The sequence below is a fragment of the Heloderma suspectum genome, chromosome 6 (assembly GCF_057233095.1).
Source record: "Heloderma suspectum isolate Gila_16-S chromosome 6, 16-S_ref, whole genome shotgun sequence".
NCBI classification, from domain to species: Eukaryota; Metazoa; Chordata; class Lepidosauria; order Squamata; family Helodermatidae; genus Heloderma; species Heloderma suspectum.
Window position 1 is genome coordinate 101,080,118 of NC_139463.1, and position 14,816 is coordinate 101,094,933.

Consider the following 14,816-nt stretch of genomic DNA (forward strand, 5'->3'; position numbering starts at 1 on the left):
TCTTAAGGCGTTTTCGTATAAATGCGGCAATACGGAGAAGAAGGGGACGGGGGAGAAACGACTACATTATAGTGCAATCCTATGGACGTCTACTCAGAAGTAAGCCCCATGGAGTTCAACAGGGCTTACTCCCAGGCAACTGCGTATAGGATTGCAGCCTTAGCTATGATGTGCGCGCGGCCGCACACCCTGGGTTTTAGCGCATTCCCACGTGCACCTAAATAACGCGAGACGGGGTTAAGCGCGCGCGCACACACGCACACACAGAGGCCCTTTCCCCGATGCCAATCGTGTCATCGTGAAGGTGTTTTTGCAACAAGGGAGAAGGGTACTTCGGGTCTTTTGGACGAAGGAGAACCTGAAAATAATTCACTTCTATTAACCAACGAGCCCTTTTATTCAATTTTCAGATACTATGTAACAGTCCAAAAAATCCCAGGACACTTTTTTTTTCTCCTTCCCCCACTGGCATAATATATAGGCTATGTCCAATCTGCATAGAATATATTAGAGAGAGAGAGAGAGAGAGAGAGAGAGAGATGTAAAACAGCACAACAGCAACGCAACAAGGAGGCTCTGGATCCACTATGGATGCAGTCAGTCTTAAGGTAAAATATATAAGAAAAACAGAAAGACTAACAGAGTATTTTAAATAAATATAAATAAATATATTTTATATATAAATATATTTATATATTTTAAATATATATTTTAAGCTAAATGTTTGGGCTTCTGCCCTTGACAGTAGCTCCTGGTATCCCGTTAATAGCACAGCTACTGATGACAGCAGAAACGGAAACATTTAGTTCAAAATATATTTCTAAAATACTGTTTTTAGTCTTTCTTTCTTATATAAATAAGATCTTTACATAAATTTTACACTCTGAATTACACTCTTACATTCATAAACAAAGCTAACATGGTTAAATTATGCTGTTGAATGGACAGCATGGCCATATTTGCAAATTCCATTTGTAAGCGTTGATGAGCTCAGGGTTCTCAAACTTTCTTCCACAGCCTGGTGCCCTCCAGATGGACTACAGCTCCCAGCATCCCTCAGCTATCCAAAACATCTGGAGGGCACCAGCTTAAGGGAAGCTGTTCTACCCTCAGGGCCCCCCTGAGTAAGAACTGGAATTGACTGAGGCCCACCCACCAGTCATAAAATGGCAGTACAGGAACAAAACCAATCTCAAAATGGCAGCTGATGGAAGTGGGAGTTTGGCATAATCTGCTAGCAATTACCGATATATGCTTTTCTCTTGGTATTTCATTCTGCTTTGGAAATTGCTGCATTCTTTGCAACCGCACTTTCCTTGTGGCAGTGAGTTCCATAGTTCAGCTTTCCTCAAGCTAAGTACAGACATTCATTCTGGAGGTAGCATGACTCAGCCTCCCCATTTCAGGCAGAGTTTGTTAACCCAGAGGCTCTAACTGGAGATGGCTTTTTACTTTATATTTTTCCCTCCCCACCCCAACATGCCTCCCAAGTTTTTTTGCTCCCTCTCCTTTCTCAGAAAATTTGAACCCTATTCCCTCCTCCACATCTACCAGTTTTTTTCACCCCTCTCTATAACAGCTTCCTTCTTTTATCTCCTTCCTCTTTATTCCCTGTTTTTTTTAAAAATCACCATCCGTAGAACTACTAACCTTTTTTCTTTCTAATTTCCTTCAAAGACACCTCTGTCCCTTTAACATCAGACTAGCTGAGTTGCCTGTGATTTCATGACCCACCCCTTGTTGTTGTTGTTGTTCAGTCGTGTCCGACTCTTCGTGACCCCATGGACCATAGCACGCCAGACCTTCCTGTCCTGCGCTCTCTCCCGGAGCGTGCTCAAGTTCATATTCATTGCATCGGTGTTGCTATCTAGCCATCTCATCCTCTGCTGTCCCCTTCTCCCTTTGCCTTCAGTCTTTCCCAGCATCAGGGTCTTTTCCAGGGAGTTTTCTCTTCACATTAGGTGGCCAAAATATTTGAGCTTCAGCTTCAGTATCTGTCCTTCCAATGAGCACTCAGGGTTGATTTCCTTTAGTATGGACTGATTTGACCTCCTTGCAGTCCAGGGGACTCGTAAGAGTCTTCTCCAGCACCACAGTTCGAAAGCATCAATTCTTCAGCGCTCAGCCTTCCTTATAGTCCAGCTCTCACAGCCATACATTACTACTGGGAAAACCATAGCTTTGATTAGACGGACCTTTGTCGGCAAGGTGATGTCTCTGCTTCTTACTATGCTGTCTAGGTTGGCCATAGCTTTCCTCCCAAGGAGCAAGCGTCTTTTAATTTCATGGCTACAGTCACCGTCTGCGGTGATCTTGGAGCCCAAGAAAGTAAAATCTGTCACTGCTTCCATTTCTTCCCCTTCTATATGCCAGGAAGTGATGGGGCCAGATGCCACAATCTTAGTTTTTTTAATGTTGAGTTTCAAACCAGCTTTTGCACTCTCCTCTTTCACCCTCAACAAGAGGCTCTTGAGATCCTCTTCACTTTCTGCCATTAGGGTGGTATCATCTGCATATCGGAGGTTGTTGATAATTCTCCCAGCAATCTTAATTCCGACCTCTGATTCATCCAACCCGGCATTTCTCATGATGTACTCTGCATATAAGTTAAATAAGCAGGGTGACAATATGCAGCCTTGTCATATTCCTTTCCCAATTTTGAACCAATCGGTTGTTCCATGTCTGGTTCTTACTGTTGCTTCTTGACCCTCGTACAGGTTTCTCAGGAGACAGGTAAGGTGATCTGGTACTCCCATCACTTTAAGAATTTGCCACAGTTTGTTGTGATCCACACAATCAAAGGCTTTAGCGTAGTCAATGAAGGAGAAATAGACGTTTTTCTGGAATTCTCTTGCTTTCTCCATGATGCAGCGAATGTTGGCGATTTGATCTCTAGTTCTTCTGCCTCTTCGAAACCCAGCTTGTACTTCCAGCTTGTACCCACCCCTACCCCATTCCAAAACACACACACCCTTGGCAGAGAAATTTTGGATGGATACCTTCCTTGGTATACGCAGAATGTAACTGATGTTAATTCATAACTGCACAAATGATACAAACAGGATTTGTGTCCTGGTTTTTTGAGTCTCTATTACTGTAGTACTTGGGGGGGGGGGGAGTTGCTGCTCTCCAGCCCTATACATCTTTACATTTGCTGCAAGTGTCTCTTGTAGTTTGTTTCTTAGCATCTCTGGTTCAAATACAAGGCCAGAACCTAGCTAGGAACAATGGATTTTTCACTGATAGCTGCCAGACGGCTTTAATCTGAGACAGGATAGTGCCGGAGAGGGTGGGGGCAGGCAAGGAAGCTCAGACTCAATTTCCATTTTGAATGCCCTGAAAAATATGAAGTTGCAGCCGAGAACAGTGACTGAGAGCATGTGCAGAGCACACTTCTCTGACCACTGAATAATCCCCTTGACATTCTGGGGATTGGGGGTGAGGGGACAGATTACTTCCCCAACTTGGTTCCTTCCAGATGTGTTGCACTGCAGCTCCCATCATTCTCAGCCAGCATGGCACTAGATTGGGGAAGGCAATTAGGCAGGCCTTAGCTGTGGAAATCCTCTTAAAATGTCATCTCTGCACCTCTCTGCAGTTAACTGTTAGGGACAACTTCCTTTCCAAAGAGCCAGATTTCAGTCTCCCCAGCCAAACCCAAAGGAGACACTCTCATCCCTGCCTCACACACTGGCAGCTGCTTCCCTTGAATCATCCGGGACTTTCCAGGTCTGAGAGAAGGAAGCTTTCAACCTCGCTTGACCACAAGACTCCAGTTTTTAACATAATGTCACGTTCAGTTCCTCTTTGAAAGAGCCAGCCTGTAGGGTTTAAAATACTCTATTCTGTTTGGCTCTTTAGCGGGATCCCAGTCCCATTCCTAAAAGGGGGACTGCTGTAGCATGATGCTACACTTTACATCTTGGGACACCCATTACTGTTGCCAGATGCATAAAGGCTAGATCGGGTTACCCAGAGGCACCCCTATGTTTCTTATTTCATTTATTTCTGGATTGAATCTCTAGTCCAGGAATTAATCCTTGCACAAATCCCAGCTCCATAATTGTTACATGTTGGGCAGGCTTTTTCCTCTCTCTCTCTTGCACTCTCACTTTCACACAGGCACTCTCACACATCTCAGTTTCCATAACTGTGAAATGGAGATAATATAGGAGAGTGCTTCTGTTCATTCTTCCAGTCAGTCAGCCATGGCTTCCTCTAGGATACTCCATTTCATCTCCACACCTCTACCACCACCAGTCAACATTTTGTGGCCATTGAACAAAATGCTCAGTCTAATGAGGGAGGTTTAAAAAAAAAAAAAAAGAATGTTTGTATTTCTGAAAACCTTGTGGTTCCTCCAAGCCTGCTGATACCTCCCTCTTGTGCATGGATGGTGCCATTTTGCTTCCATACGCAAAGCACTCACAGCCTGCATGTTGGAAATAGAAGGAAAGATTGTATTCTATATGAAGGCAGCCAAAAAAATAAAGCAATGCCACACAGGCCGTAACATGTAGCCATGTTTAACACATAAGCATTTCCTTGCTGGAGTGGGAAGCTGCCTTAGATGAGCTCACACCATTGGACCGTTAGCCCAGTATTGTTCTGATTGGCAGCACCTCCCAAGCCTCACACCATTAACTGCTACCTGCCCTTTTAAATGGGAGATGCCAGGGATTGAGACCTCCTCCACTGCAAGGCATGAGCTTTACCACTGAGCTATGGTCCTCCCACTAAAGGCACCACTGGATTAATGGTGCATCATTAATTTGTTTGTTTATTTATGTACAGCCCCATAGCGGAAGCTCTCTGGGGGTTTACAACAATTTTTTAAAAATATAACAACATTAAAAAATACAACAGTGTGATAAAAACAGTTTAAAATATTTAACATACAAAATTTAAAACAATATAAACCGCTAAAAACAGTTTTAGTAAACACATTTTAAATTATAGACCTGTTCAAGACAGCAGACATAAATGCCCCATCATATGCCATTAAATGCCTGGGAGTAGAGGGCAGTCTTAACCTGGCGCAGGAAAGGTGACAGTGTCAGCGCCAGGCAGGCCTCAGTGGGGAGTCGGAGGGCCACCACTGAGAAGGCCCTCCCCCTTGTTGCCACCTTTTGAGCCTCCTTTGGAGGTGGTACTCAGAGGAAGGCCTCAGATGTTAATTGTAGTGTCTGGGTACATTCATGTCGGGAGCGGCACTCCATCAGGTATTGTGGTCCAGAGCCATGTAAGGCTTTATAAGTTAAAACTAGCACTTTGACTTGGGTTTGGAAACATACAGGCAGCCAATGCAAGCAGGCCAGAATTGATCTTACATGCTAGTCCAGCAAATACTCCCATTAGCAACTAGCGCAATGTTTCTGGAAACGTGAGGAGGGCACGATATTGTTTGTCCCCTAGCATACTCCTGAATGCGATCTGTCTGAAATCTTTCGGTGCAAACATCCCATCTCTGCTTGGGAACACCTATTATTCCTCAGAAGAAGAGGAGAGAAAGCCCCTTAATAATATGTGGAGGAGGGGGATACCTTCCTAGCTCCAGAACGCATGTTATACAATTTAAAAATGCCTTGACTATGAATGCCCCTTGTCAGTTCCTCTACTCATGCTTGAGGAAATGGCTTCTGTAACTGTGTTTAGAGTGACTGGTAATCTCAAATCAGAAGCCATTTGTTCCTGCCTTTGTCAGAAAGGGAACTACTCTTCTTCTTTTCTCTCCCCTCACTCTGCCAAAAAAAAGTGACTGATGATGGATCATCATTTCCTGGGGGAGAGCGGGGGGGTTCATATATGCTGAGAGTCTCCAGACATTCCAATTCTCATTTGAAGCCTCTGCATCTGTCCGAAGGATGCCTGTTACTCTCCCCGTCTTGCTTCTTACTATTAGTGAGTACAGTTTGGCGTGCGAGATCCGCGGGTGGGAGGTGGGCCCCTGAGACACTGTAGCTGTTCCCTCTGGGGACTATTCTTGAACATCCAGTAAAACTCAAGGCCAGCCCTACCATTGGGGAGAGTGAGGCAGCCGCCTCAGGCAGATGATTTTGAGTCTCATGAAAAATCAGCATATTGTTAGTTATACAATTATTGTTCTTACTGTATTTTTAATTGTCAGGGCGGGGATGCTTTTGGGATTTTCTGCCTCAGATGCCAAAAGAACTTGGCTGGCCTTGCACACTACACCCCTTGACTTGCGGAGGGGAGTAGGATTTGCTGCTCCACCTTGGGACCCTGTTTGGAACTGAAGCCAAATTGAAGAGAGTATAAGAATCCTAGGTAAAATAAAAGGAAGTGAAGAGGCCTTAACTCCATGGTAAAGCACAAGTTTGTGTGCAGGAGGTCCCAGGTTCAGCCTGGCATCTCCAGCTAAAAGGCTTGGAGAGCAGGTCGTGGAAAAGGCTCGCTGTGCTTAAGAGTTTGGAAATCCACTGCCAGTCAGAAAAGATCAGGGGCAGTGGAGGCTGGTGACCCCGATGTCAGTGGGACAGGGCATCCGCTCCGGGTTTCAGTCAAAACTCTAAAGGATTTATGCAAGGGGCACCTTGGTTAGCTCCTTTACAGTTCTGACTGAAACCCGGAGCGGATCCACTGCCCCACTGACATTCAGGTCACCAGCCTCCACTGACCAGCGGTAGGCAATATCCCCCCCGCCCCCGCCGCCATATTCCATCTGGGTAATCTGTCAGAGGCTGCATGCTGGCAGTAGGTGTGGCCAAACCAATGCTGCAAGGCACTGGCATGCTTATGGTTGGCTTAATCTTGTAAACTGGATTTCTGAATCAGCATGCCTGGGTTTGGCATATTGGTCTCTCTCTTTCCCTCTCTCTTCTAGCCCTGCCAAAGCCATCCATCATCTGGCACCAGGCCCCAGATGCAGAAGGGAAGCACCACTTCCATTGTACAGCCCAGGGGGAATACACAGGCAGCTGGTTCTACCTATACCAGGGAGGCAGCCGGGAGCCCATAGCTGAAAAGAAAGCCCTCCCCAGGCAATCTGAAGTGACCTTTGCGGTCGACCGCTTTGGCCCCATTGAGCAATTCCACTGCAGCTATGAAATCTGGGAGTCAGGGAAGGCTGTTCGCTCCCCGCTCAGCGGCCCTGCAAACATCACAGAGGGTGAGTGTTGGGCCATGAGCCACTTTACTTACAGGAGGGAAGGCAGCCAGAAGAGGATGCCAACTAGTGGGGAAGGTGTGACTTTGCCTAATTCCCCATCAGCACCTTTTCAAGAGTTTGTCTGCCTTTCCCATATTAATTAAAATACGGAGAACAAGCTTTGCGAGAGGTCAGGCACAAACCAATTTAATCGAGTGGATTGTTCAGCCTCAACTCCAAAGATGAGATCAATGTTTTTGTATTTCTCAGGACATGATCTTAATGGAAATTGTTGGTGGCGTGGTCCAGTTTTACTAGTTCAGCATGTGGGAATGTCAGATTTAGGTGCAATCAATTAACTGCAACAAGGGGAGAGATTCCTATATAAGGGGAGAGGCTTATACTGAATTCCTTTGACTTTTCAGATGTAATCAGGTATGCTGCTACTGTTGTTTTTATTACTTAATTTGAGACCGGGCTCATGCGGCCCAGCTGGAAGGGCTAAACTTGAAATGTAGATATTGAGTTGGGGCTTGGGAATGCCTGGACAGAAACTAATTGCAATCATATTAAAATAATCATTGCAATAATATTAAAACAATGATTATCGGAATAAAAAGCTGGCAGACCATAGTGCCTGGAGTTCAAGTAGATGGGCGTTTCTCTCCCTCCCTTAGACCACTACCCTAAGCCATCCATCGCTGCAAGTCCCAGTACGGAGGTCTCTGCAGGGCAGGACTGGACTGTCCGCTGTTGGGCTCCATCACCAGGGGTCAGCTTTGTCCTCTACCAGGCCAGGGAATTCCGCTCTGAGGTCACCCCACAGGGGGATTCCAGTGTCGCCGAATTCTCCTTAAAGAACGTCACTGTAGCCGACACCGGCCGATACACCTGCTATTACCACAGCATCGCGGAGCCTGTCATCTGGTCCAATGCCAGTGACCCAGTGCAGCTGAGAGTCATCGGTGAGAAAATGCACGTGAGAGAACACCATTTGCCAGCTTGACCACAGAGTTGCCACCTTTCCTTTTTGGGTGGGGCTTCACGTCTTGCAGGCAGAAATGCGAAAGGCAGAATCTTTTTTTTTCTGGCATGAATGTGCGATGATGGAAAAGGCTTCGCTTGTTGAATTTCTGCTTCTTATGCAGCTGGGGAGGAAAAAGGAGGCAACATTATTAGATAGTGGAGGTGGCTGCAGGCTGGAATTAGCTAGTTTAGGAGGCCTCAGGATAAGAATGGGGGGAAGGGGATTGGAGCAAGGGAAAGTGGTTGTAGATCTATGGACCATCATGCTTTCTGGATCCACCTTTAAACAACAGTCAGAGACAGTGTGGTATGGTGTAGCTTTCTCCAACCTGTTGCCCTCCAGATGTGCTGAACTACAACTTCTATCATTCCCCAGGGGGATGGTGGGAGTTGTAGTCAAACAAATCTGGAAGGCACCAGATTGGAGAAGGCTGACGTGGTGGATAACAATGTCAGGTTAGAATCAATAAGAAGACCCAAGTTCAAATCTGCCCCGAGCCATGAAGTTTGTTGGTAACCTTGGGCTAGTCACTCCCTCTCAGCCTAATCTACCTCACAGAGTTGTTGTGATGGTAAAAATGGGAGGATGCTATATCCACCAGCCTGAGCTCCTTGGAGGAAGGGCAAGATTAACCTACATAAATTTATAGATATATACATACACACACATACAGGTATCCACAACTGAGGCACAGAGCATGAAGTAAGAGTGTCAACATTACTCTCATGGGCTTGTATGTTGCTTCAATGCAACAAACTCTAATAAGTTCCAGTAATCAAGAAAGCATGTACCACGAGAGCTTTTCCTTGACCAAGTTAAAAAGGCATGCAATTTCCCCACCAGTATTCCGGAAATCCCAATCATGAAAAGCAGATGATAACGAAAAACCAAACAAACCTATTTTGAACCAAACATGAAAGCACACACATTAATTAAATGCCCGTTCAGGTTTAACTAACACATCCAATTTATGCCAATCCCACAACTGGGCTTTTATAAATTTACACTTTTGGATCATTTAGTATAGAATTCCCAGTTCCTTTTTGAACTTCTGTGCATACTAATTCATGCACACTAATTCTTGTACAGAATTGCTGGTTCCCCTACTTAATGCTTTCCTTGCCCCGCCATTTGCCCCTTGTGCACTGAGGTATGCTGACAATTCTGCTTGGTCCATGGTCAACAACTCTGAATTATAGGAAATTCATGTAATCTTTGCAGTAATACATGCAAAACAGTAACCTAGTTTTTAAAAATGTATATATCTATAGTCATGAGGACTAGAAACTTTGCTTTGCAAATGGAAAAATAAAGAAAGAAAGCTGGGACATCAGTAAGCTTCTCTTGAGCTGTGCCCTTTCAGTTTTACCACCTCTCAGCTCCACTCTTAACTCTTCCAGATATAGCTGAGGACACCAACTATCAGGAGGTGCTGGTGGACTTTGCAGGGAGATATCGAGTAAATTGCTCAGTGCCCACCAGTGCTGAGGGCTGGTTCTATCTTTACCGAGACGGGCAGCTCTTTGCTGAAACCAGAGCTTGGCAAGATGGGATAACAGTAAGCTTCAACCTCACAGAAGAGGCACTCAGCATTACCAAGGGAGAGCTGAGCTGTCAATATAGGGAATACCAGCTCAATGCCACCGAAGTGTGGACACAAGGTGAGTCCAAAGAGACTGTGAAAAGTGCACAGAAGTAGAGAATAAGATGATGATGTTAGTTCATGGCTGGCAAGGAAACCAAACACAGGAAAATGAATTCAGGTTATGGCTTCTATTGTGCCAATGCCCCATTTGCTCCTTAATTTTCTATCCTCTTGGAAGCATCCAGCTTCACGAAGTGGGTTTTCAAGCCACATCAAGTGCTACCAGATGGGATGTTTAATGTGGAACCACCATGCCAACTTCACACAATTTTACAGGGAGTGCAGAAAACATTGTAATCCTCCCCTGATTTGCCGACATTTCTTCACTCTTTTATTCTTACTGCAGAAGGGAAGGAGGGAAAGAGCAGAATAGCAGCGCAATCTCTTCACAGGTGTGAATAGGAAAGAGGGCAGTGGGAGGAGCTGTCCTTGGGGAAAGTGGATGCTATTTGGGGGTGCCTCTCCTTTCTCTGTTGCTTGCAGTGTATTTCCGGTTTCAGAGCCATGCCATTTCATGTTCTGCACTGCACGTCCTTTCCCCTGATCTACCAGCTCTCAGCCTTAATTAATTGCTTCCTGGAAATGAGCTTTCCTCTGCCCACATACTTCAATTAGCTATTTAATTAGTGGATTACATTGGAAACAGCGGCACTTATTTCCGAGTACTTCTGTGTAGGTTCTGACTGTATTGCTGCAAGGCTGCAATCTCTTAGTCCTGTGCTGCAAGCAGTTTTTTTCTTTAATGTTTCTTTAAAATTCTCAACTGTGCTATGGTGGAATAGCACAAACTAAAGAGCAGGGGAAATCCAACCAGCAGGTTTAGTTGTGAAACTGACTAAATTGGGTTGTCTTGATTAGATCCATTGTGAGATTGACTAAACTACAGATTGGGCATTCTGGGGTGAAATCATGGGATTTACAGCCCAATCCATAACCATGTTTACTCAGAAATAAGTTTAGCAGCAATCCTCTTGCCATGTGGTGCAGGCACTCTTTTCAAAACACCACCTTAAAAAAAAAATAGCAATTGTGCTGCTTCAAAAACTGTAAACACAGACAGGTGCGTAACAGGGTGTTAAATAGCACTGAAAAGCACCCACTTCAAAATATCAGGAGAAGAGTATGTATGGTGATGAATGATGGGTGGAGAAAGGGGAGAGGACAGCACTGCCCACATTTACTTACCTGTTTCTTGGATGTTAACAAATGGTCAGCATAAAAGGATTTTCTGCACCCTGTTGACTGCCAAAAATCAGATATTACAACACAGGATGGATAGATGCTCACCTCCTATAATGCAATAGATTGAGGACCTAACAACATTATCAACAGTTGGAAGGATGTCATACAGGCACGACTTGCAAAAGGACACATATATGTATATTTCGTCTGCTTTTCTTGACGTTTATGCATAATTCCTTTATTTCCTTTCAGAATGATGTAGCCAATTGAAATGGATACTTTCAACACATGTAATTATACTATATATAAGTGCAATGTTTCTTTTTGTCCGTTCTTTTTCTTCTTTCGTTTTGTTTTGCTGAAATTCACAGTTAAAAAATCAATTAAAAAACACTGCCCACGTGGCTATGTCACACCCACTGTGTGGTCATAGTGAGACTGCACACATCAACAAAGCGCTAGACCCCTGAAATTAAGGTAATCAGTTACAATTCTTCTTGTAGCTTACAGCAGAAAAGCCATGATTAGTAGCGCAAGGAGCCCTCTGGAAGCACCCATAATGATAAATGAAAGACCCATTTGTTTTTTTGTTTGTTTAAGAAATACCCTTTGTATACTGAAAAAAATTCATAGGAGAAATTCATTCTTTTCACATTATATATTTTCTTGTTTCTTTAAAGACTCGCATTCCCAGAGCACTGATTTCACCACTGCCAACTCCTTGCGACTTGGACTCGGGGCCAGCGTCCTGTTATTGGCCCTACTTTTTATAGCTGACGCATGTTGGAATGAGAGGCACCAGGAGAACTGAACAAAGAGAGGGGATCCTGGACCGGCCGGATCCTGCTGAACTGACTGAGTGTGTGCTTTGAAAAGCCTCCTGTTCTGGTGAAGTCATTTGATGAAAAGGGACATAAAGGCAGACTGGAAGCCACCCACAAAGATAGACTGGAGCCCATAACCAATTTACTCCAGAGTAGCCACATAAAAGTAAACGGGGCTTCTTTGAAACAGGAGCTTTGGTCTACAGTCAGCCATGAACATACATGTCTTCCATTACCACCATGTACAGTTGCCTTATCTTAGGGCTTCTCCACATGGGGCTTTTATCCTGCAGTAGAGATTGGTTACTCATGGAAGTTTGCAGGTCCTTTACATGACATCATCAACCTCCAGTGCCTCTACCATGGTTTCTGACCATTTCCACAGCTTAATTTGAAATGTAAATAATGAGCTAATAAAAAGAAGCAGTTTGAATCAGGCTGAATTTGTCTGTGTAAAGAGGAAGCAGTGCTATAACAGCTCCATCTAATAGCTGTATAAGGAAACATACAGAACTCGCAGACAAAGGGGAAAAACAGGAATTGTGTGTAAAGGGCTGATCTTAATCCTGCAAATAATAGGGAAGCAGAAGCCCTGGTAGAATTGCAGGATAAATAGTCTCTGCATGGAGATGCCCTCGGTCTGTTGGTTTATCATTCTTGGGAAGAACCATAGCCATCCTGCCTTCAATCCCTGGCATCTTCAGATAGGGCTGGAAAAACTGAAAACTTGGAGAGCCACCACTAGACAGTACTGACAGCTCAATGCTTCGGCTCAAAACTCCATCTAGCTCAAAGCTAGGTGTGGAGAGACCCTGCCTCTGCTTCCTGTGTTAACTAAGGGCACAATCCTCTGCATGTTTATCATGCTGGCTGGGGAATGCTGGGAATTGTAGAACTTTTTTTCTCTGAACATGCATAGGATTGCGCCTTTGGGGTTTTCTGTCCCAGCTGGTGCGAGTGGCTCTCTCTTTTCTTGAATGGGAGCCTTTCCTTGCCCTGCTAGCTGGGATCATTTTGACTACGAATGCCAAGAATTGAACCTGTGACCTTCTTCATGCAGGACACGCGCTCTACCACTGAGCTATATCATTCCTCTTACACCACTGCTGCTACTACTAACGTGCAGCAGGGGAGGCGTTTCCTGGCTTTGAGGTAAATGGTAGGAAGCATTTCGCGGATTGAACTTCTGTGAGCCATGCTGCTGTTAAAGGCACAAAAGTGGGGCCAGTGAGAAGCTGGTAACCACACACTTTGGACACATACGGCAATCTCCTAGATTAGGGTTGCGCAGCCAGCGGTCTGCATGTGGTGTTCTGTGCTCTCTGTGCAGCCTGCAGGGATTTTAGGTCTTTTACCTAAAGAAAAGGCCATTCTGGTACTGAAAACAACTGTGCCTGCTAGCTGACACAAAACACTGGAGGAACAAGAAATTTTTATAAGTAGTTATATGGTTAAAAGGAAGCTTTGGGGTGTCTTAATATTACCAGAATTGATGCATTTTATTTACTGAAGAGAGGGGCATATTTTAAAGTGTGCTTATTTTTGTTTCAAACTTTTTCTTTTATTTTAGAATGTTAAATATTTATGAATTATGAAGTGGTTTGAATCATGATTTTTAAAAAAATCTTTTATCCTACTACATGTATTAATTGGCTTACCCTGGCCTTCCCCAACTTGCTGCCCTCCAGGTATCTTGGACTACAACTCCCATCATTCCAAGCCAGCATACTGGCTGGGAATTATGGGAGTTGCAGTCCAATCTATCTGGAGGGCATCAGGTTGGGGAAGCCTGGCTTACTTACTCAATGCCAGGATGTTTGTGTTACTAACACAAGTGTTTTGTGAGTGACCACTGCTAATAACATGATTATCACTGTATTTCATTACCCTCTGATTTCACTGTTTACAGTCCTCCCCAGCCCACCATGTGTACCTGTAACTCAGGATAACACCTTGCATCGGCTGAAGTGCGCTGTAACCCACAAAATTTTATGCCCAAATAAACTTGTTATCTTTAAGGTTCCACAAGTCTCTTTATTATTTCAGTTGTAGCACAGACCATGATGTCACAATCATGAATTATATAATGTTTGTCTAGTTGCATTCATTGCTGTAGCTGTTAATTAAAAAAAAACACTTCAAAAAAATTAGTAACAACCCTAGGAATGTAGAGTTCTGTCTGGAAGGGACATTAAGAGTTAACTAGGATTACCTTCTCAGGTGGAGCCTTAGGTTCCACCCTTTGCTGGGAGTGAGGGATATAAATTGCTAGTTACACCACAGTGGTGGATAGAAATAGTCTAGTGGCAGGTTGAGGGGTGAAGAATGCACAGGTGAGAAAAAACACAAGTGGTATTTTGGTGAGTTAAAGGTGATTTATTTATCCTGAAACTCTGAGCTACCATCTTCTAGTTCAATAATTCCTCCTTTTTACATTTAAAAAACAACCAGAACAACCCACATATCTTTCATCAAGTTTTTCTGTGGGCTAGTAGGTAAATCCCTATTTCAATTACTCTAGTACTGTGTTGTTAATATTGCCACCAAATAACCATAGGGTGTGGTCTGAGGGTAATTGATGCAGCCCTTTTGCTGAAGCTAAGCAGGTCTGGTCAGTGTCTGGATGGGTGTCAGTCCAGGAACCCCATGTACACATTGCCTTAAGTTCCTTTGTCTGGAGAAGTAGGACATAAAGATACTAAATAAATAACATTTACAATAACAATAGAGCTTCTGTAACAACAAAGAATGTGAGCTAGGGTGCTCCCTATTCAAATCTCACTTCCACTGTAAATTCCCTACATGTTGCTGGGTAAATCATAATCTCTCAGACTCCTATCTGGAATATGGGGGTAATAATTACCTACCTGGCAGCATTGTTGTGAAGAATACTAAGAGATAAAAACAATAATGGATCCCAATTCACCTTAAAGAAAAATAGGCTTATTGTGGCCTAAACCTTCATGGATTATTACAGTTGACATCACCTGCTGGTGTAAGGAGTGCTAGCCCATGGAAAGGTTACGCAGC

General features: G+C 44.1%; 1 protein-coding gene across 1 annotated transcript; it reads left to right on the top strand.

The window, feature by feature from the left end:
* The first annotated feature begins 5,864 nt into the window (after positions 1-5,864).
* LOC146342098 (T-cell-interacting, activating receptor on myeloid cells protein 1-like) lies at positions 5,865-12,216 on the top strand. The gene is made up of 5 exons (XM_084808470.1): positions 5,865-5,901; positions 6,845-7,129; positions 7,786-8,073; positions 9,536-9,796; positions 11,643-12,216. Exons 1-5 carry the CDS (start codon positions 5,865-5,867, stop codon positions 11,771-11,773), a joined length of 1,002 nt encoding a protein of 333 aa, XP_084664596.1. The 3' UTR covers positions 11,774-12,216.
* The last annotated feature ends 2,600 nt before the right edge of the window (positions 12,217-14,816 follow it).

What these genes read in the sequence shown, in the direction of transcription:
- LOC146342098 (XM_084808470.1), top strand. Translation starts at nt 5,865, where the DNA reads ATGCCTGTTACTCTCCCCGTCTTGCTTCTTACTATTA. An exon ending in AGTGCAGCTGAGAGTCATCG is followed by an intron (nt 8,074 to 9,535) that starts GTGAGAAAATGC and finishes TAACTCTTCCAG; the next exon opens with ATATAGCTGAGGACACCAAC. An exon ending in CACCGAAGTGTGGACACAAG is followed by an intron (nt 9,797 to 11,642) that starts GTGAGTCCAAAG and finishes GTTTCTTTAAAG; the next exon opens with ACTCGCATTCCCAGAGCACT.